This window comes from Lithobates pipiens, unplaced genomic scaffold (genome assembly GCF_037356315.1).
Source record: "Lithobates pipiens isolate NorthernLeopardFrog02 unplaced genomic scaffold, aLitPip1_a1.2 Scaffold_13, whole genome shotgun sequence".
Classification (NCBI taxonomy): domain Eukaryota; kingdom Metazoa; phylum Chordata; class Amphibia; order Anura; family Ranidae; genus Lithobates; species Lithobates pipiens.
Window position 1 is genome coordinate 270,001,556 of NW_027507718.1, and position 21,513 is coordinate 270,023,068.

Sequence of the window (21,513 nt, forward strand, 5' to 3'; positions counted from 1 at the left end):
GAATCCTGAGCTTAGGTCAGTACTCACAATGTCCAAAGGCAGCTACACACCTTCCAGCTTTCACCAGGCACACATCAGTGTTTTCTACAGACCAGATTCTTAGATGAAACTTCTTATTTGGTTTGCAAGGTAATTAGGAATAGGCCCTCCAGCTCTGCTAAAGCTGGGACCTTGATAAATATAAGCAGACTCCAACAGAGCTGCCTCAAAGGCGCAGCAGCCCCAAGCCTGGGAACTTCTCCAGCAGGACAAGAACAGGGCTGCTCCAGACTCCAAACTATTTATGTCCTCCAAGCTACACTTTGGGCATGTCTCTCCAGGGATTGGCTGCAGGACAAGTCTCTCCTACCCCTCTATGCAGGGCTGGATTTACCACAAGGCCATCGAGACCAGGCCTTGGGGCGGCAGTGGTGCAGGGGTGGCCGCGGCGACTTCTCAGCCACCCCCCGCACTAACATAGCAGAATGGCAGGTGCAGCAGGTCCGTGCCTTCTCTAATATTACTGCACTGCCCCCTCCCCACACTGCCTGTCTTATTCACACAAAACATGAAGCGCGGCCGTTCTAGACAAAGGGCAGGACTTTTTAAGTTAAGAAGTGGGTGATTGGTTGCTAGGCAGCAGGGCGGTCCCAACAATAAATCACTCACTTTTAATGTGAAAAGTCCCGCCCGTTAGAGCGGGCAGGCTTCATGTCTTGTGGGAATAAGGTAGGGTTCTTTGGGGAGGGAGGAGTGCTGTGATGTAAAGGAGTTTGCTATTGAGAGAGGATTGTGATGGGGGTCAGTCTGTGATGGGGTCTGTGATGGGGGGGGTCAGTCTATGATGGGTGTCTGCTATGTGTCAGGTCAGTCTGTAATGGGTGCCTGTGATGGGGGGTCAGTCTGTACTGAGGTGTCTGTGATTTGGGGGGTCAATCTGTGATGGGAGATTCTGTGATGGGTCAGTCTGTGATTGGGGGGGTCAGTCTGTAATGGGGGTCTGTGATGGGAGGTCAGTCTGTAATGAGGGGTCTGTGATTTGGGGGGTCAGTCTGTGATGGGAGGGTCTTTGATGGGTTAGTCTGTGATGATGGGGGCAGTCTGTGATGGGTCAGTCTGTAATGGTGGGTCTGTGATGGGGGTTTTGTGATGAGGCAGGGGGGATGTGACGTAAGGGGGGAGAGGCTAAGGAAACTGATGTAAAATGGGGGTATGTGATGTAAAGGGGGGACTGAGGACACTGATGTAAAAGGGGTCTGTGATGTGATGTGAAGGGTGGGACTGAAGACACTGATGTAAAAGGGGGTCTGTTATTTCTGCACTAGCATAACACTGGTCTCTGCAAGGGCAATATAAAACAATTGTTTTCTATGTGTCCTGTTCACACTGCAACAGCGCCACTGCGTGCTGAGCAGTGTGGTGCAAAATGCATACTGTTTCTATGCACTGCAACTGAGCTGTGGTGCATAAAAATGAATGAAATGTATCTGCATAAAGAACTATTTACGATCATCTTTGGGTCAAGAAAGACAGTTTAGCTTTACTTGCCATTAAGTCAGAACTTTTAATTACTTTCTCCTACAAAGATATTATCGATGAGTTTGCCAAAAGAAAAGTTAGAATTAAAAAATTGTAGGGAGTGTCTTACTACTATAACCTTTAAAAGGTATTTTCTGCATTACAGAGTATTTTCAGTCTGTACAATTAAAGCCAGTTATTTTCAGTGTTCTCGTGTGTGGAGATATGTTTTTAATCAGTCATCGATAAAGGACGAGAATGGTGTGTGTGTGTGTATGTGGGGGAGGGCGGCATTGAAGGACCCGGCCTTGGGGCAGCAAAGGGAGTAAATCCGGGCCTGTCTCTATGTTCTGGAAGCCTCCAGAATGCGATCAAATCTGCAGCCTGTGAGCTCTAGAACAGTCCAGAAAAATAAATAGCTGCTCCAATGGTTACAGAGGATCCAAAAAGAACTACATTTACCTATCATCCTAGCAACCTGCCTAGGAGGATGTTGCATCAAGTAACCTGATCCTAGCTAAGCAAGACATTGACCTAGAACTAATATGAAATACACCATTGCAGACTTCACACTTCACTGGCTGTGTATGTGTTCCAGGTCATTAAAGTAAGTAAGGTAGTAAAGCCAGGAGTATATCAATCTTGAATCTTGCACCTTTCGATAATAAATGAACTTTGATCCTGGCTAACACGCATACAAAACAACAAGTTAACATACCGTATATGACAATTTTAGCATTAATTAATTCACATTTGAGTTGCATTAAATTAGGACTGTTACTGTAAGGCAACCTTTTGCTCTCTTGGGCTAAAGACGGCCATATATGGATCAAAATTTGGCCAGTTCAGCATAGACCAGCTGGATTTCGATCTGTGTATAAGCAGGCTGGTTATACATGGTACCAATGCCTGTTTGACCCACCACTATACGGTGTGTGTGTCCACTCTCTGCCGTAAGTGTACCCAATCTTTTTGCTACTTCATATTTACATCTGTGAATGCTACATGGAGAAGTCTGTTTACTCATACTTACCACCAGTTTGAAGAAGCATCACTCCAAGTTTCCTTCTAATAGGACTATATAGTATCTAACAGAGGAATGTTCAATTGTATTGTTTTCTCATTACAGTTTTGTTTTGGTCTTTATTTCACAGGCACTGTTTACACATTTGTCTATATTACACAAGGTTTTCTTGTGTGTTTGATTGCACATCACCATAGTTATTGTGTATTCACATGGCGCTGTTTTTTTCACTAACGACCAGTCATCAGTTTATCCCCACCCTTGGGGGTCACTCTGGGGATTTTGACATTTTCATTAGCGCTGCATTTTATATTTAAGTCAACCTTTGCTTACCTCTCACAATAAAGAAACTATAAAATCATAACCAGATGGTATCACTGCCCAGCACTATTAAATAAAAGCAATCCCTCTATACCAGAACTATTTTGGAGATGTGGCAATCCTGGTGGTACACATCTACACATATTGTGGTTTTGCCCAGCAATAAAATAATACTGGCCTGCCATATTCCATCTGAGCCACTTGATCACAGGTAAGAACTGGCCAGAGACCCCAGAGGTTGCCCACTTATCTTTGATTCTGGGATCAATTACATCTATCAAAAAGGAAGTATTTCGATTTTTTGCTGATGTCAGGTAGAGCTCTGATACCCAGATATTGGAAATCTACAGAAATACCAACAATAAGGGAATGGGTTGCAGAAGTGAACCACACCATGGGCATGGAAGAGATGGTAGCCTCAGCTAATGAAAATGATTCTAAGTTTAGGTAGTTATGGACCCCATGGTGCAGTTTCTTGAATCACCTATACTCTTATCCTTGTCAATGTCAATAGACCTGGGCTCTCCTTCATGACTGGCACGCTGTCTTGGACTAGATATTGTGCTTTATTAGTTAGCTAAAAGCTTATGTATAGTTCTATATTTATATAAAGGCACAGATACAAAAGCATTCCTACTCTATTATAATAACAATCTAGGAATGGTGGCTTGGTCGTCTCCCCTATTGGGCGTCATTTATTCTGACCCCCCTTCCCTTTTTATTTTTATTTTTTTCCTTTTCTATCCTAATCTAGTCCCCCCCCCCCCCCCCCCCAAATTTTTTGGATAAGATTGTTTTGTTAATGCTTTATTATATTATAACAATACAACTCTATGTGGATCGCTGTCATATGTCGTGTCAATGTGTTGAAATTTTTACCTTTGGCGATTAGTCTCTCGTAGACAATATGAATAAGAATTGTTGATGTTATAACACTGCATTCTCCAACAACAATAAAAATGTATTAAAAATAAAAAGTAATCACACACATTTTATAAACAGACAGCCATCTGCTTACCATTGATACAATATTATATTAGACTGAAATAGTTTTGAACAATATGTAAACTCCTTTATTTTTTGTTGTACCAAATTAGTTCATTTTAAAAATGAATCTAAACTAGATTATGATAGAAAATTATTTTTTGTGACTGATGCATAATATCTTGAGTAACACTTGTCCAACGAATGTCTTCAGTTTAGAACAATAAGATTGTGCGAATGCTTTCAGAGAAAAAAAAAAGAAAAATTATTAAAACCGTGCACATTGAATACTAATATATCTAGCTAGAGGGTGCTACATGGATATGAAATCATAGACAGCACATGGAATGGAAAGAACACAATAAGGTAGAAAATTGAGAAGGAACTTAGAGATTTAATAATTTTAACAGAAAATATCAGCTTTATATAGATAGAGACTATAAGGGGTCAGAGAAAGTTTATCCAGAATGTAGGAGGAAATCCAAGAAAGTGCAAGACCTTTGTTTCCCAAGGAAAAGAAAGTCTGGAGTGGGCAGAATGGTCAGTCTTGCCAGATTCTGAGAATAGTTTAAGATTTGGAGAGACGTCAGATTAGTTGACTTTAGATTTTGCAGTTAGGGACCGTTCACACAGGAGCAACACAACTTTCAACACGACTTTTGGAGGCAACTTGGACACGACCTGAACACGACTTGGGGCGACTTTTGTCGCGGCCAATCAGAGAATGAGCTCTCAAGGGGTAACTCCACGCCAAATTTATTAAAAAAAATTTGGCGTGGGTTCCCCCTCCGAAAGCATACCAGGCCCTTAGGTCTGGTATGTATTTTGAGGGGAACCCCCCTACGCCGAAAAAACGGTGCGGGGGTCCCCACCAGACCCTTATCCGAGCACGCTACCCGGCTGGCCAGTAAAGGGGGTGGGGACAAGCGAGCGCCCTCCCCCCCTCCTAAGCCGTACCAGGCCGCGCGCCCTCAACATGGGGGGTGCCTTGGGGAAGGGGGGGCCACGCAGCCCCCCACCCCAAAGCACCTTGTCCCCATGTTGATGAGGACAAGGGCCTCTTCCCAACAACCCTGGCCGTTGGTTGTCGGGGTCTGCGCCGCCAGCATCCTCTGGGACTGTGACATCATAATGGGCGGGGACATCATCCGGGGATGTCCCTATATAAGTCGCTGCACGCCGCGTGTTCTGTCATAGTGAGCGGAGACAGCGACGAGGCAACATCTCCAGAAGAGAAGAACAGAAGACGGCTGCGGCGGCGACAGAAGACTGGGCCACCGCTTGTAAAAGAGCTAGAAGAAGGCACGGTGGCCCGGGAAGAAGAACCGTAGAGGGGGACAAGACCCCCGAAGTCGGAAGAAGAGGGCGGCAGCGGCGAAGAAGAATGCCGGGCTCCTCCGCAAGTAAAAGAGCTAGCAGAAGATAGCGGAGGAGCCCAGCGAGAAGACCCCCCAAGGAGGAAGAAGACCCCTGGAGCTGTGCAATAAACTATTTTAACCCTGTGTTGTGTTTTTTTTTTAAATTTTTTTTGACAGGTGAATGGGTAGGGGTACATTGTACGCCATACTCATTCACATAGGGTGGGGGGCCGGGATCCAGGGGCCCCCTTATCAAAGGGGGCTCCCGGATTCCGATAAGCCCCCCGCCCGCAGACCCCAACAACCAACGGCCAGGGTTGTCAGGAAGACGCCCTTGTCCTCATCAACATAGGGATGGGGTGCCTTGGGGAAGGGGGGGCACGCAGCCCCCCACCCCAAAGCACCTTGTCCCCATGTTGATGAGGACAAGGGCCTCTTCCCAACAACCCTGGTCATTGGTTGTCGGGGTCTGCGCCGCCAGCATCCTCTGGGACTGTGACATCATAATGGGCAGGGACATCATCCGGGGATGTCCCTATATAAGCCGCTGCACGCCGCGTGTTCTGTCATAGTGAGCGGAGACAGCGACGAGGCAACATCTCCAGAAGAGACGAACAGAAGACGGCTGCGGCGGCGACAGAAGACCGGGCCACCGCTTGTAAAAGAGCTAGAAGAAGGCACAGTGGCCCGGCAAGAAGAACCGTAGAGGGGGACAAGACCCCCGAAGTCGGAAGAAGAGGGCGGTGGCGGCGAAGAAGAATGCCGGGCTCCTCCGCAAGTAAAAGAGCTAGCAGAAGATAGCGGAGGAGTCCAGCGAGAAGACCCCCCAAGGAGGAAGAAGACTCCCGGAGCTGTACAATAAACTATTTTAACCCTGTGTTGTGTTTTTTTTTTTTTTTTTTTTTTTTGACAGGTGAATGGGTAGGGGTACATTGTACGCCATACTCATTCACATAGGGTGGGGGCCGGGATCTGGGGGCCCCCTTATCAAAGGGGGCTCCCGGATTCCGATAAGCCCCCCGCCCGCAGACCCCAACAACCAACGGCCAGGGTTGTCAGGAAGAGGTCCTTGTCCTCATCAACATAGGGACGGGGTGCCTTGGGGAAGGGGGGGCACGCAGCCCCCCACCCCAAAGCACCTTGTCCCCATGTTGATGAGGACAAGGGCCTCTTCCCAACAGCCCTGGTCGTTGGTTGTCGGGGTCTGCGCCGCCAGCATCCTCTGGGACTGTAACATCATAATGGGCGGGGACATCATCCGGGGATGTCCCTCTATAAGTCGCTGCACGCCGCGTGTTCTGTCATAGTGAGCGGAGACAGCGACGAGGCAACATCTCCAGAAGAGAAGAACAGAAGACAGCTACGGCGGCGACAGAAGACCGGGCCACCGCTTGTAAAAGAGCTAGAAGAAGGCACGGTGGCCCGGCAAGAAGAACCGTAGAGGGGGACAAGACCCCCGAAGTCGGAAGAAGAGGGCGGCGGCGGCGAAGAAGAATGCCGAGCTCCTCCACAAGTAAAAGAGCTAGCAGAAGATAGCGGAGGAGTCCAGCGAGAAGACCCCCCAAGGAGGAAGAAGACCCCCGGAGCTGTGCAATAAACTATTTTAACCCTGTGTTGTGTTTTTTTTTTTTTTTTTTTTGACAGGTGAATGGGTAGGGGTACATTGTACGCCATACTCATTCACATACGGTGGGGGGCCAGGATCCTGGGGCCCCCTTATCAAAGGGGGCTCCCGGATTCCAATAAGCCCCCCGCCCGCAGACCCCAACAACCAACGGCCAGGGTTGTCAGAAAGAGGCCCTTGTCCTCATCAACATAGGGACAAGGTGCTTTGGGGTGGGGGGGCCGCGCACCCCCCTTCCCCAAGGCACCCCCCCCATGTTGAGAGCGCACGGCCTGATACAGCTCAAGGGGGGGCGCTCGCTCGTCCCCACCCCCTTTCCTGGCCGGCCGGGTAGCATGCTCAGATAAGGGTCTGGTATGGATCTGGGGGGATCCCCACGCCGTTTTTTCGGCGTAAGGGGGTTCCCCTTAAAATCCATACCAGACCTAAGGGCCTGGTATGCTCTCGGAGGGGGAATCCACGGCAATTTTTTTAAATAAATTTGGCGTGGAGTTCCCTCTTGAGAGCTTGTAATTCTGTGAGATTCGCCTCCGTATAGACGGAGATCCGACTTGGAGGCGACCTCCATTGAAATCAATGTGTACCGGTCGCCTACAAGTCGGATTGAAGTAGTACAGGAACCTTTTCTGAAGTCGGAGCAACTTCAGATGTGTGCATTAAGACGGTTCTCATTCACTTACATTGATTTTTACATGTTGTCTGACCTGAGGCGACTAGGGACGACCTGAAGTCGGATCTGAGTTGCCCCTGTGTGAACGGACCCTAAGGGATCATTAGCAACTTTGGAAAACATTCACTAAGAAAACAAAACTATAATCTTTCTTTATTAATACAAATACCCACCTTTTGCCAGATCTCAGAAGCTCAAAACCTTCATTTATTTTAGTAAAAGGCAAAGTATGAGTCACCAAACCATCTAAGTCAAATTTTCCTGCAATGTAGTCAGAAACCAACTGGGGGGCAGAGTCCATACTTTTAAAACCTAAGAAATGGAAGAGAGAACAACAGAGACATCAGGCAAATAAATGTATTGATTAGGAATGACAGTAGAAGACTACAGTATTTTAAAAGACAAGAGCATTTTCAATAGAAAAAGCACAACCCCATGCTATGCTCACAAGAAATCTTCATTTCATGGCCTGTTTAGGAAAGGTTATGCCAACCTTGCAACTTGGCACCCTGATTCCTAATCTGTACTTAAAACAAGCTAAGAATAGCTCTAGCCACAGGCAATAATGGCAAACCAGTAGACATGGGCGCCGTCAAAAAATTAGTTTTGTTTCGTTCCATATAAAAAAAAATCGTAATTCGTGTACGAAATTTAATTCGGATTTGTACGAAATACGAATTTTCGTTATATTCGTAAACTTGTCGTTAAAATAACGAAAATTCGTTATGATGAATTAATCATTATGAGGGGTTCCCACCATCCCTGTGCTGTGCTGACTTCCTGGGTTTTTAACTTTTAGGTTTGTTAACTTTTTGTAACAATTACGAATGTTCGTTATGATGAATTTATCATTACGTCCCTGTGCTTAGTTCCCACTTCTCGGGTCTGTACACCTGCTGTGTGTCCATTATGAGGGGTTCCCACCATCCCTGTGCTGTGCTGACTTCCTCTGATTGGTGAACAAAATACCAGTCATGTTTCTGTTAATTAGGATCTGAAATTCGTCAACGAAATTTCATATTTCGTATGAAATACGTAAGCAAAAAATGTGTATTTCGGATTCGTACGAATGTACGAATTTCAAGAAATTTGTGCAAATTTTCGATTCATACAAAACTAATCGCACATGTCTACAAATCAGTCTTCCAGCCCTTGCGTTGAGTTGAATATGAGGGTAAACATTTAATTTTCACACGCTGTCCTTACAGTAGTCACTGTGTGCAGCAAGACTGAACTAAGTGATTATTAAAAATCAGCCTATAAAAAGTTGGGAAAAAAAACACATGTAAAATTAAGAATGAAACATAAATTATACAAGATGTAAATATAAATTGAAGCTGTTAGCATCTACACAGCGTCTCCATGCATCCTCAATGAATAAAGTATACCGTATGTTATCTTTCACTCTCAGGCTCATGATTATTTCAGGTTTGCAGGACTGGAAAGCTGTACTGTAGCCTCTTTCATACCTATATGTATGCATGTCACGCATTTTTAGTACGTTTTATACGCTTTTGTATATTAAAAAAAAAGTGCACGAGCTTTTCCTTTAATTATCACTACAATGCAGCAACGTTTTAGTTTTTTTTTACTAGTAATGGTGGAAATCATGGTGGGACTGCAACATTGTAGCTGACAAATCGGACACTAAGTGACATTTTTGACACTTTTTTGGGACCAGTGACACTAATACAGTGATCAGTGCTAAAAATATGCACTGTCACTGTACTAATGACACTGGTAGGGAAGGGGTTAACATCAGGGGCAATACAATGGTTAAATGTGTCCCTAGGGGGTTCTTTCTAACTGTGTGGGGGGTGCTTGTACTGTAAGAAGACAGAGATCCACCAGACCCGCTGATTGGCTCCTACTGTGTCCAATCACAGTGGGAGAGGGTCACCGGTGGTGTGCCTATGCGACCCAGACCCGGGGAAAAAAAGTACAGGTATGTGATTTTGCACTAAAGGGCCGCCCTGATGCAGTATATGTACCCGGAGCAGTCCTTAACCACTTGCCGACCAGCGCACGCCGATGTACGTCGACAAAATGGCACAGGCAGGCAAATGGGGGTACATGTACGTCCCTTTAAATTTGCCGCCCTGCCATCGGGAGCGCGCTGCCGCCGGCGCGCTCCCGCGCTGGTCGGGACCCCCGTGAGTCCGGTCGCGGGACCCGCGGACTTGATCGCCGCTGGCATACCCGCGATCGTCTTGCGGAGCGGCCAAATGAAGAAATGCCGTTGTAAACAGCATTTCTCCATTCTGCCTAGCAACTAGTGACGCTGATCTCTGCTCCATGTGATTGGAGCAGAGATCAGTGTTCACTAAATGAAAGCCCAACCCCCCCCACAGTTAGTAACACACCCCTAGGAACACTTAACCCCTACACTGCCACCCACTGGTTAACCCCTTCACTGCCAGTGTCATTTACACAGGAATCACTTCATTTATATAGCAGTGATTACTGTATAAATGACAATGGTCCCAAAAATGTGTCAAAAATGTCTGATGGGTCCCCCACAATGTCGCAGTCACAATAAAAATCGCTGATCGCCGCCATTACCAGTAAAAAAAAATAATAAAAAATTATTAATAAAAATGCCATAAAACTATCCCCTATATTGTAAACGCTATAACTTTTGCGCAAACCAATCAATAATCGCTTATTGCGATTTTTTTTACCAAAAATATGTAGAAGAATACGTATCGGCCTAAACTGAGGGAAAAAAAATGTTTTTTTTATATATTTTTGGGGGATATTTATTATAACAAAAAGTAAAAAAGAATGCGTTTTTTTTCAAAATTGTCGCTCTATTTTTGTTTATAGCGCAAAAAATAAAAACCACAGGGGTGATCAAATACCACCAAAAGAAAGCTCTATTTGTGGGAAAAAAAGGACGTCAATTTTGTTTGGGAGCCACCTCGCACGACCGCGCAATTGTCAGTTAAAGCGACGCAGTGCCGAATCGCAAAAAGTGGTCTGGTCTTTGACCAGCAAATTGGTCCGGTCTGAAAGTGGTTAAGTGGTTAAACTTAAAAAAAAAAAATAACTGACTTCTGTGCCTGCCACCTTAGGTACTACACCTTATTTTATCATCAAAGACCCATTTAGGCTCCATTCACAATTGTTCAACTTGTTATGCGACTTTGGACACATAAAGTTCCATGACAAGTCACAGCTAATGTATTTCAATGGAAGCTGTTCAAATCTATGAGACTTAAAGTTACAGCGACTTTAAACAGTTTTCTGCACAACTTTGGTGCAACTTTCAGGGAGTTTGAGTGCCATAGACTGCAATGTATATTCTCACGAGTCGCATGAAAGTAGCATCTTAATGTTATCAATGTGACGGTTGTACAGCAGTCAAAGTCAACAGCTAAAGTTGCATCAAAGTTGCAACATGCATTGGCATGCCTTTTTTTATGCATTACAAAATGTCTCACCCAACACTTATAGGAAAAATTTATTTGATTAAAATGAAACTGCTCCCAGTTCTATGGTATGTTCTTAGGCACTTCCTGGCCTGGATACCCAAAACCCTCTTCCAACAATTAGATACCCTAATGGCTTCCTTTCTGTAGCAATCACATCCGGAAAATTCCAACTCTCAAAGTCTTTCTTTTTCGGGTTCCTGCAGCTCCATCACGCCTTTGACTCGCAATTTAAATTGGTTCAGCATGACGATCTCCAAACTCTGCTAAATGATACTAATCTTTCTAAACCACTATCTCAAATATACTAGGCACTGCTGCCATCCATTCAGGTTGTATTGGATGGGTTGTGGGACTGGTGGCGGGCGGAGGTGCAGGAGCCGGACAGTGAAGACTAGAGATTACCCGCTTCAACCACTAGTTGCAACTAGGGACAAGTTAATATAATTCAAAATCCTGCACAAAATATACTATACGCCCCAACGTCTTCATCGCATATACCCAACCTCATTAGCTGCTTGCTGGAGATGCTCTAGTATCTCTACTGGCTTCCTACATATTTTCTGGGATTGTCCACAGGTTCGGGAATATTGGAGGGAGGTAACTCAATTTATTCATGGATTGACTACTATACCTGGTCCCCTAACAATTAGTGTCTGTCTCCTTGGCATTGCGGAAAAGTTGGTGTTAGCTAAAGCAATCCTCACCCTAATAGGTACCCTACTGTTTTATGCAAGGAAAGCCATAGTACTAAAATGGAAGTCAGCTAACCCCCCTACCTTGTCATCATGGAAAACATTTAACAATTAACAATTAAAGAGGAAGTAAACCTTCTCTACAAAAAAAAAACACCCTGCAAGACAAAGGCATAATGAGCTAGTATGCGTAGCATACTAGCTCATTATGAATTACTTACCTGAGATCGAAGCCCCTCATTCACCTCCTCTGTCGCCGCCATGATACCCAAAGTGACTTCTGGGTATCACTGCTCTGGCGCTGTGACTGGCTGGCGCAGCAATGACGTCACTCTGGCGCATGTGCGCAGGAGCCGTCAGTGACGGCATGATCGCCTTCACTAATGGCACGCTCAATGCGCCTGTGCCTTTATCTACAGCGCGCATGCACCGTAGACATCTGTGCCCATTTTTAGGAAAATATCTCCTTAACAGTCTAGATAAGGGAGATATTTCTTGCACCTATGGATAAGCCTTAACCTAAGCTTACTTGTAGGTTAAAGTGGTCTGTAAGGCTTTACAACAACTTTAACAAAATAATATCCCTATACAAAGCAACATATTTATCACGAGGATGCCCCAAGAAATATGAAAAAGTCTGGCACTTGTGGACAGACTCAGAGTCCACAACAGATGATCAGCCTGTTGGGGACTGCCCTGGTTAGATACCCTGAATTTCTACCTGGCCCTGTTGAGTGTTGGGGTTCAGATCCCAGGCAAGTGAGCGGTGGTGTTAGTCCGGAGGTCGAGTGATTTCACTCGACCCCAGCTGTCCTTGCAACATCCGGCTCTGACAGATAAGAGGGATGAGAGGTCCTACAGGAATAGATATATCCTGTCACTATCCTATCATGTTGAAACTGGGTATTAGATATGTTGTTAGTTAGTGGGTTTTAATCATAGTTAGATATGTTTAGTTTTGAGATACACGGTGAGTTATTCACTGTTATTCACATGGCTATGTGCACCAATTATGCGGGGTATGCACCAATGGCCCTGTTTTGTACCTCCACAGTGAAAATTTTCAATAAAAAGAATTTTCAAAAAGAAAATGTCTCACCCAGAAAGACACAGATGTGAATCCAGCCTAAATGTTAAACCAAAAAACCCCACAATGCTTTAGGGTTGGTTCACACCACAAAAAAGCACTCCAGATTCATTCTGGACCGGAAAAATCACAGGACGTTGCTAAGCGAGGTCCAGCTATTACTGCTTACCTCCGCCATCACAGGAGTGAGCTCTCAAGCTCTGAGCTCAGAGCTACTGCATCAGGGGAAAATGCATGTTAGGGGGTTTGAGAAAGAGCTTACTCCTGTGATGGTGGCCATGACCAGTAATAGCCAAGCCTCTCTTAGCAATGTCCTAGCAACTCCCTGGGAAGTTTCAGATCAGGCTTATACACCTATAACAAGGGTGTTGTTTAATTCTGGTCAAAGCTGAACAGCTTGTTTTCACCACAGACATCTCTTATCTGCATAGGAAGTTATTTTGTATTGGTGAACTATGCCTTTAAATCTTCTTTTCTAAGACCCCAGACCTAAACGAGTAGTTCACACTTGCAATGTGGGGCAGCCCAACTGCAAGGAAGATTCTTCATGTTTCCCAGGGTTGGGCTTTAAAGACAACATGATATTCAATGATATATTAAAGTGTCATCACAGTACAGTACTTCAACAATGTGAAAGAGAAGCAGACATTTCATTAGCTTTTTATAGTAAATTGTACCTCCGTATAGAGAGCTTTTCCAAGTGCGTCCTGTGAGGAGAAGCAAAGGAGAAAACGTAAGCGTTGCATCTTGGGCAGCTACACCTATTACCACACTGGTTCCATATCCTGGATGAGTACACTCCAGTGCTGCTTTCTAATTCAATGGGAAAATGAAATCAGAAAAAATATGTCAGTACTTGTGAAATAAATGTTAAACATATAGTCTGGCTTTAAGAGAGATCTGTCATTAGAGAAACATGGAGGCTTCTATTGCTGCCCATTTCTTTTAAAACTACTACCTGTCGTGTTGACCCTCTTTCTTCAATATTGGTGTAGCACCTGCTAGTGTGTGCTACTAGAAGTGAGGGTAGGAAAAAGCATTTATGTGGCCCAGGGATAAACCTGAGTCACTGAATCTGGGTCAGTGTTATTATAGGGCAGGGCTGGATGACTCATCCTGGAAGCTCTCTGGTACCTCTCCCTGTTTCTAGAATGTTAGAAAACATTCTATAAGATAGTGGGTAGAGGCTAGGAGGGTAGCCTTGAATATTTATGGACTCACAGTCAATTCCCAGGTCTGGTTCTGGCAGGTGACTGAGAAAACCATTAAATAGATATGGGCCATGCCAGCAGGGTAGTTGGTGGAAGATGGAGAAGCAGTGCTGGGAAGAGGCGGTTGAGGCACTTGAGTGCTGGAGCTCAGGGTAGCTGGCCTGAACGTATCCCACCACAAGATGCTGGAGAGAGCAAGCAGAGACAGTGAGTAGATCAGCACGGTGCAGGCGCAAGGGGAAAGAGACTGTCAGCTGTAACAGTGCTGTCTTGAAGAACATTTAATCAGATACTGACATTTGTGAAATTCAGTTGGGTCAGTATAACAGCCAGGCAACTAGCATATTTACAACAAGGTCAGCAGTAGCCGCCCTCACATTTCTTAGCCCTTGTACACACGGTCGGAAATTGTGACAGAAAATGTCAGATCGGACCGTGTTGTCGGATAATCCGTCCGTGTGTGGGCTCCATCGGACTTTTTCAGCCGGAATGTCCGACCAACAAAGTTTGAGAGCTGGATATAAAATTTTCCAACAACATGATCCGATCGGACTTTGTCCGATCGTTTGTGGAGGATTACGATCGGACAAAGTGCCACACATGCTCAGATCAAATTACGAGACCAAAGCTATTGGCTACTAGCCTGAATGTAGTCCCACCATAAAGAACGAACGTCATAACGTTCTGAACGATCGGATTTTCTGACAACTTTGTCCGACCGTGTGTATGCAACACCAGTTTCAGACAAAATCCGTTTGAAAAAATCCAACGGATTTTGTTGTCGGAATGCCCGACCGTGTCTACAAGGGCTTAGGTTTGTTTTAACAGAACAAATATTAGTGAAATGTTAAAAATATTATTGAAGCACATCATAAATGACTATAATAAAGGAGATCTCTTTTTTTTCTTGCCTTAAACGCAAGAACACCTTTCGCCATGATAATGCTCATCAATGCCTGGGACCAGGCGGGGAGTGCGGTCATGTGAGAATCAGACATTAAAGCAGTTCCCCTGACTTAGAGATGAGCCATGTCACTGTGTGCAATAATAAAATTACAGAGTTCCTCTGAAATTGCTGCCTGGTGTCACTATACACCTTAGCTTGATGTATGTGGCATTTAGGAGGGACACCGCAGAGCCCATACCCTCCCCACCAGTCCAGTGTGCTTCTGTCACCTCACTCTCAGTGACAGAATGGGGCCCCGCTGTGCACATACCACGGACCTCACACATGCACTTGTTAACTCCTTCCTTCCCATACCATGTGACTAGGCTATGGGACTCAGTCCCGATTGCTGTAGGAAACTGACCACTGGGGAGGGAGCCAGATCACAGACCCCCTCACTACTGGAGGACCCATCACAAACACCAGGTACAACACCTTACAACTTGCTGCAATGTACCTTGTACATGTACATTGTACACTAGCACTTGGTTACCCATAGCACCTGCATTTTTCCTTCTGCTTATCTTGCATTTTGTAGTGGCTTTGCTTCATACCCCACATGTGCTTTACTGGCCCTAGTCTCCGCACATGCCAGGAACCATCATGTACCCCTTTAAGAAATTTCAGACCAGGCTTAGTTGATGCAACTTTTATTTGAATTATCTACATAGTATGGACCAACATGAACTAGAACTTTAGAATGCCTAACTATCCCTAGCAGGCTGCCCCGGCGTACCTTCATAATGTAGTAGTCCATGTAAGGCCTTCCCCAGAACTAGTAGACCCAGTGTCTCCACCTCTGCAGCAATCACATCGGGGAATGGACCCTAAACCTCAGCCTTCCCCCTTTTTGTAATACTGGACAGATAGGCTGGGACCAAAAATCCTGGGAGCAGCAAAGCACAGCCTTAACCCCTTTCCAGCCTGGGTCAGCCACTGGCTAGCAAAAAACTTTAGGCAAACTGCTGTGGAAAATAGGCACGGTCTATTCAACATTATTTCAATTAAGTTTCAATCAAATTAGAACTAAACCCATTGATTTAACAGTTTCAAAAAACAGTTCCCGGCATGCTAGGTATGATAACTATCACGTTTGCTTGTGCTCTCTAACAAATTTTCAAACGCGTTCATTAACGTTGGCTTAAGTATACTTAAAGACAGCCATTGAGGATTTCATTTCAACACAGTCACTGCTTGAGCCTCTTGAACTGTTTGAAGGCTTCTGGTTCCAAAAGAGCTCTGTAAGAGACAACCATTGTTCTTTTCCTCCTGTCATCCATTGCTGAAGGCTGCATGCATGTGTGCTTTATGTTTGCTCTGCCGTTGATGGCCATGCCCCTCAACCTGCAAATGCCAATGCATGTCCTGAACCCTGAGGCCAGCATCAACCTTCCCCCCACAGTTCTCTGTTTCATGGTGGTAAAAATGAAGCCATCATGTGAGGACCTGGTAATATCTATAACATTGTCTGTAGTCCTTTGAAACTCAACAGTTGTTTTTATTATATAGAATGAACATTTACACCATGGCTGACTAGTTTAAGCTGTTTCAAGGTAAAATATATTTACAATTACATACCATAACATCAGTACTGCCAATGCATTCAATGGAATAATGTACGCCCTCTCCTGTCATTTCGATTATCACCTCCTGGATTGGTTTACTGTAATCCTTAGGATTGATGCAGTCAGTGGCTCCAAACAGCTTTGCCTTTTCAAACTTGCTGCTGTTTATATCTATAGCAATAATTCTTGATGCTCCAGAAACTTTACATCCAATAATGGCTGACAGTCCAATGGCACCCAATCCAAATACAGCACAAGTAGTACCAGGCTGCACCTGTTGGTTAAACAAATATGTTTCTGATGTATTAGATATTGGTTAAAGTAAACCTCTGATGACAGAAATATAAGAGTTGACATTGCTGACTTCCCTCTGAACAAATTAGTTGACTACCTGTCATGCTGACCCATTGCTTTCTGAGTCACTGACCTTGAAAGATATGCAAATCAGAAAAGTTATAGAAAACAGTTGTTCCTAATTGCATAAAGGCATCATCACAAAGGACTGATGGAAACCATTCCTGGTCAAAAACCATCTCATCATAAACTCTGCAACTGGCTGAAATTGACTGAATCGCAATGCACAATTACACAATGGCACCATAAATATTAAATATTTGCATGTCTTTATCAGAGAAATATAGAAGAAAATATGCATACCCTAATCTGTGGGCTAAACTCTTGTTGTCCAAAATGTAGGAATGTAGGAGACCTGCAGCCATCTCCAAAACCCTGCAGTTATGGCACAGTGCCTTCTAGGCCCTTGACCTGCACTCTGTACTGATAGAGTCCCTTTAAAGTGGCACTGATCACTATTATCCTTTTGCAACAAAAGACGTTGATCAACTCCTGCTGAATCAGCCGACATGAAAATTGTGGGTGGCCCTGACTGCACCCCTCCACTCAACAAAAGTAAATCTTTCATTTGACTTTTGCCGAAAGAGGGAGTCATCAATATTTAACCCAAACAGTGCCTGCATGCAATCAGATTGAAATGCATTAGCTGGCAGCAGGGATTCCTCTGTGCAGTTTAGCATGGATGGAAGAATCAATTGGTTTCTCTAATTTACACATGTATGGCGAGCTTTAGTATCTGCAGTTGCCATGGTATGATTAGCTATGACACTAATCATTTGAGAGTTTTAAAGGGCTTAAATGTAGCATGCACTGTGCAGGTGCTAGTAGGGAGAATGTAAATGATGTAAATGAAAACACTGCAAAAAATAACATTGGTGTGTTGGTTGAAATATTTAATAATATTTATTAACCATTTCAATACTGGACACTTATACACCTTCCTGCCCAAGTAAATTTTTAGCTTTCAGCGCTGTCACACTTTCAATGACAATTGCGCGGTCATGCTACACTGTACCCAAACTAAATTTTTATAATTTTGTTCCCACAAATGGAGCTATCTTTTTGTGGTATTTGATCACTGTGATTTTTATTTTCTGCTAAACAAATAAAAAAAAGACCAAACATTTTGAAAAAAAAAAATATGTTTTTTTGTTTCAGTTACAAAATTTTGTAAATAAGTGAGTTTTCTCCTGCAATGATGGGCACTGATGGGGCTGCAGTGACTGGCACTGATAAGGTGGCACTGATGGGCACCGATGAGGTTGCACTGATGAGGTGGCATTAATGGGCACTGATGATGGGGCACTGATATGTAGCACGTGGAGCACTCAGTGGAGGTGAGTCACTGATCTCAGCCAGTTTAATTTCACCTTTAATTTCTCCAGCAGAGAAATTACACCTAATTCATAGAATTGTCTCAGTTAACAATACTTTACATACTGTATTTAGCACTAAGCATTCAATTTTCAAAAGAAGTTGGACTCAACTGAAACTGTCACTCTTCTTAAAATATTTGTAGGTATCCTTGTCCTGGGACATTTACCTACTGTATCTTGATAGACTCCTTGGATGCCTAAATATTATGGAAGCTGTACTAAAGAAGAATTCAATGAAATTGTTCTTGACAATAGGTGGGATGGAGAACAGTATTCAAGACAGGATTTGATGCCTTTCTAAACAGGCAAATTTAGTTTGAGATATTAGCTTAGGTATACATGGACACCTTAGTGAGCCTGTGACTGGAGAAATGTGATGGCAAGTATATAATGCATTTATACTGAAATTTGTCGTTTAACCACTTTTTTTCCCAAACCAATTCTGACACTTCTCTCCTACATTTAAAATGTATCTTTCTTTTACTAGAAAATTATTTGGAACCCCCCCAAACTCTATATATATTTTTCTTTAAGCAGAAGTCCTAGAGAATAAAATGGTGGGTGTTGCAATTATTTATGTCACATGATATTTGCGCAGCGCTTTTTCAAATGCAATTTTTGTGGAAAAAAAATACACATTACTGTAATGAATTTTAGTGAACAAAAACACAATATAATACCAATTTTTTGGGGTAAAATATAAAAGATGTTACACCGATTAAATCAATACCAAATATGTCCCGCTTTAAAATTGTGCATGCTCATGGAATATTGACAAACTACGGTACGGTTTAAATTATACATAGGGAAAACTTTAAAAGCCTTTACAGGTTACCAGTTTAGATTTACACAGGAGGTCTGGTGCTAGAATTATTGCTCTTGCTGTGAGGTTCAAGTGATACCTCACATGTGTGGTACATATGTGTGCTGGACTGAGGTCTGTGTATTTTTACAGATCATTTTTTTCAAGTTTGACATAAAGCCTGCCTGTAAGTATACTTGATAGGTATAGCAAGAGTAATTACAAGTTATTATGCAATGTGCAACCCTCACTACTATTCCCAAATCCTGCATAAATCATTTTTTTTGTTAATTTATTTTATTCTATGCTTTATATGTACATGTATACAGACTTTTTAATGTATTACCACCAAAGGATTGTTTTTTTGTATAAGGCTTATGCTTTTGTGAGAAGTGTGTGGGACTATCGCTGGTCTGCCGCACCTTGCAGTCCATTGCGCCACCCCCTCTTCTCTCCATATAAACCTCACTTAGGATGGACGGATCAAATGCCTGATAAAGGAGTACACATGCTCCAAATGTGAGCTCAACCATGTCCCTGTCGAAGAGTGATGATGTGCCTGCTGTGAGACAATCCAGCCTTGGAGCTGCAGAGACCACCGGAGCGGCCAGGGACTTTATAATCACCGCTGCCCAACTGGACATCAAGGGAGCACTTGGGATATCCAAGGATCACCAAGGATCCGTTAACAAATGCTTGTTTATCGGCACTCAAATGTGAGTTTGACCTGAATTATATTACAATTATTTTTAATCCACATGCTGCACTTAGAGTGCTGCTGCTCTCTCTCTCTCTCTCTCCCATTCTGGCATGTGCGTTTGCCATTGCAAGTGAGCACGGAGGCACAGGGGTGCTATAATTTTTTTTTTATTATTATTACTTATTTTAATTTAAAATGTTTGTACTTTTACACTGTTTCTAAAAAAAGAAAAAACATGTGATCATTTTTATTGCTGTCACAAGGAATGTAAACATCCCTTGTGACAGCAATAGCAGTGACAGGACCCCCCATCTCTCCTTGGGCTCAAATACAGCCGATGAGACACAGATCAGTATGGCTGCTTCATTGGCCGCTATGCAAGCAGTAAACAAAGAGGCGGAACCGTAAGTGACTAAATAGAGCCACTTTCAGGTTCTGACATCACACAGTGGGAGGAACAACTTGAGTTCCTCTCGCTGTAAGTCCAGACCTAAATGCCACTGGCTGCATCATTACTGGGCTTTCTGGTCGCTTGGGAGAGCCTGGTAAAGGCTGGGTGAGAGGGGGTAGGGAACCCCTCCCACGGCCTCTAAAAGTAATACAGTGGCTGCTTAGCCGCTCAGATTACTTTTTACTTGAAAGAGAATCGCCAGCACTAAAAACTGATACAGGGATCATGGTTTTAGCCTCAACCACGATTCTGGTATAACCGCTTCCCTACCGCAACGTATATATACTGTGGCCGGTTGGGAAGTGGTTAATATAGCAACATTGGTGATATTTGCCCTAACTCATAAGGTCTAACACAAAAAAAAACTTACTTTGGCAGTATTGACAGCAGCTCCATATCCTGTTGGAAAACCACACCCAAAAAGACATATCTTTTCCATGGGTGCTCTGTCATCAATCTTTGCAACAGCATCAGTAGGGGTGACAACATATTCAGAAAAGGTGCTGCACCACGAAAAATGATTCACAGCCTTTCCCTTGCATGAAAACCTTGTGTCAGGCGTTACATCCTGTGAATTACTTAAGCTGTATGAAAAAAAAAAGGGAACAAAGGGATACATCATTTTTAAGGTTTGTCTTTTATCAGAATATAAATGTTTAAAAGGATTTCAGAATGAAGGGCTCATTCACATTTTGTGCTGTGATCTGCGTTTTTCTGCATTAGATGCATGCGGGTCACTACTAGGGCACAGAATTATTGTTTTCTATGCATCCTGTTTACACCAAAAATACTGGTATGTGGTGGTACATTGCAGTGAAAAAAAAAATCAGCATATCTTCATGTCACTTGACACCAGTGCAACAATGTAGTACTTTAAAAAAAGAAAAAAAAGCAAGTATTGCAAAGCACTGCACAGCAAAATGTTGTGTTACAGGTTATTGTCAAGCTAGCCTTACCTACAGAATTATCCAATTCTCTGTTAACCTAATTGACAGTTAAATTGTATGTAAACCCTAACAATATACAAATTATACTATTATTACATATTATCACCCTGAATATTATTTGCTCCAGTTTGGACGTTAAATATACAGTTAAAAATGCTTGACGAGTGCAAAAAAATTATTTGATGTTCATTCCAGAAATCCATTAAGCTTGGATCTTCCCAGCTTTCTGCCTCTGCTGCACTGTTGATAATTAGCCGTGCTTTTAATCCTGCCCAGCCCTACAGAACAACTAAACACCTCCCACCTTAGGGGCCACTTCATATGGGTCCGACAAGTGCTCCAACTTCGAGAGCGCAGGTCGCATGACAAGTTAAAATCAATGGTTCCCAAGGGCATGGCCTGGCCGGCAATGGTGTAGGACGCGAGTGAGTAGTGCTCCGCTCTCGGTAAATCCTGTTCTACAATCCTGA

The 21,513-nt window shown here is 43.6% G+C and overlaps 1 protein-coding gene across 1 annotated transcript in view; it reads right to left on the reverse strand.

Annotated features, from left to right (window-relative positions):
- Window positions 1–3,889: 3,889 nt before the first annotated feature.
- LOC143974848 (alcohol dehydrogenase 1-like) overlaps window positions 3,890–21,513 on the reverse strand; it is a 37,844-nt gene continuing 20,220 nt past the window's right edge. Inside the window, exons 5-9 of the mRNA XM_077476606.1 lie at window positions 20,467–20,680; window positions 16,427–16,687; window positions 13,369–13,504; window positions 7,652–7,790; window positions 3,890–4,066 (exon numbers count right to left, since the gene is read on the reverse strand). Of these exons, the coding sequence (XP_077332732.1) occupies window positions 4,042–4,066; window positions 7,652–7,790; window positions 13,369–13,504; window positions 16,427–16,687; window positions 20,467–20,680 (775 nt within the window). The 3' untranslated portion in view covers window positions 3,890–4,041. The remainder of the gene's footprint in view (window positions 4,067–7,651; window positions 7,791–13,368; window positions 13,505–16,426; window positions 16,688–20,466; window positions 20,681–21,513) is intronic.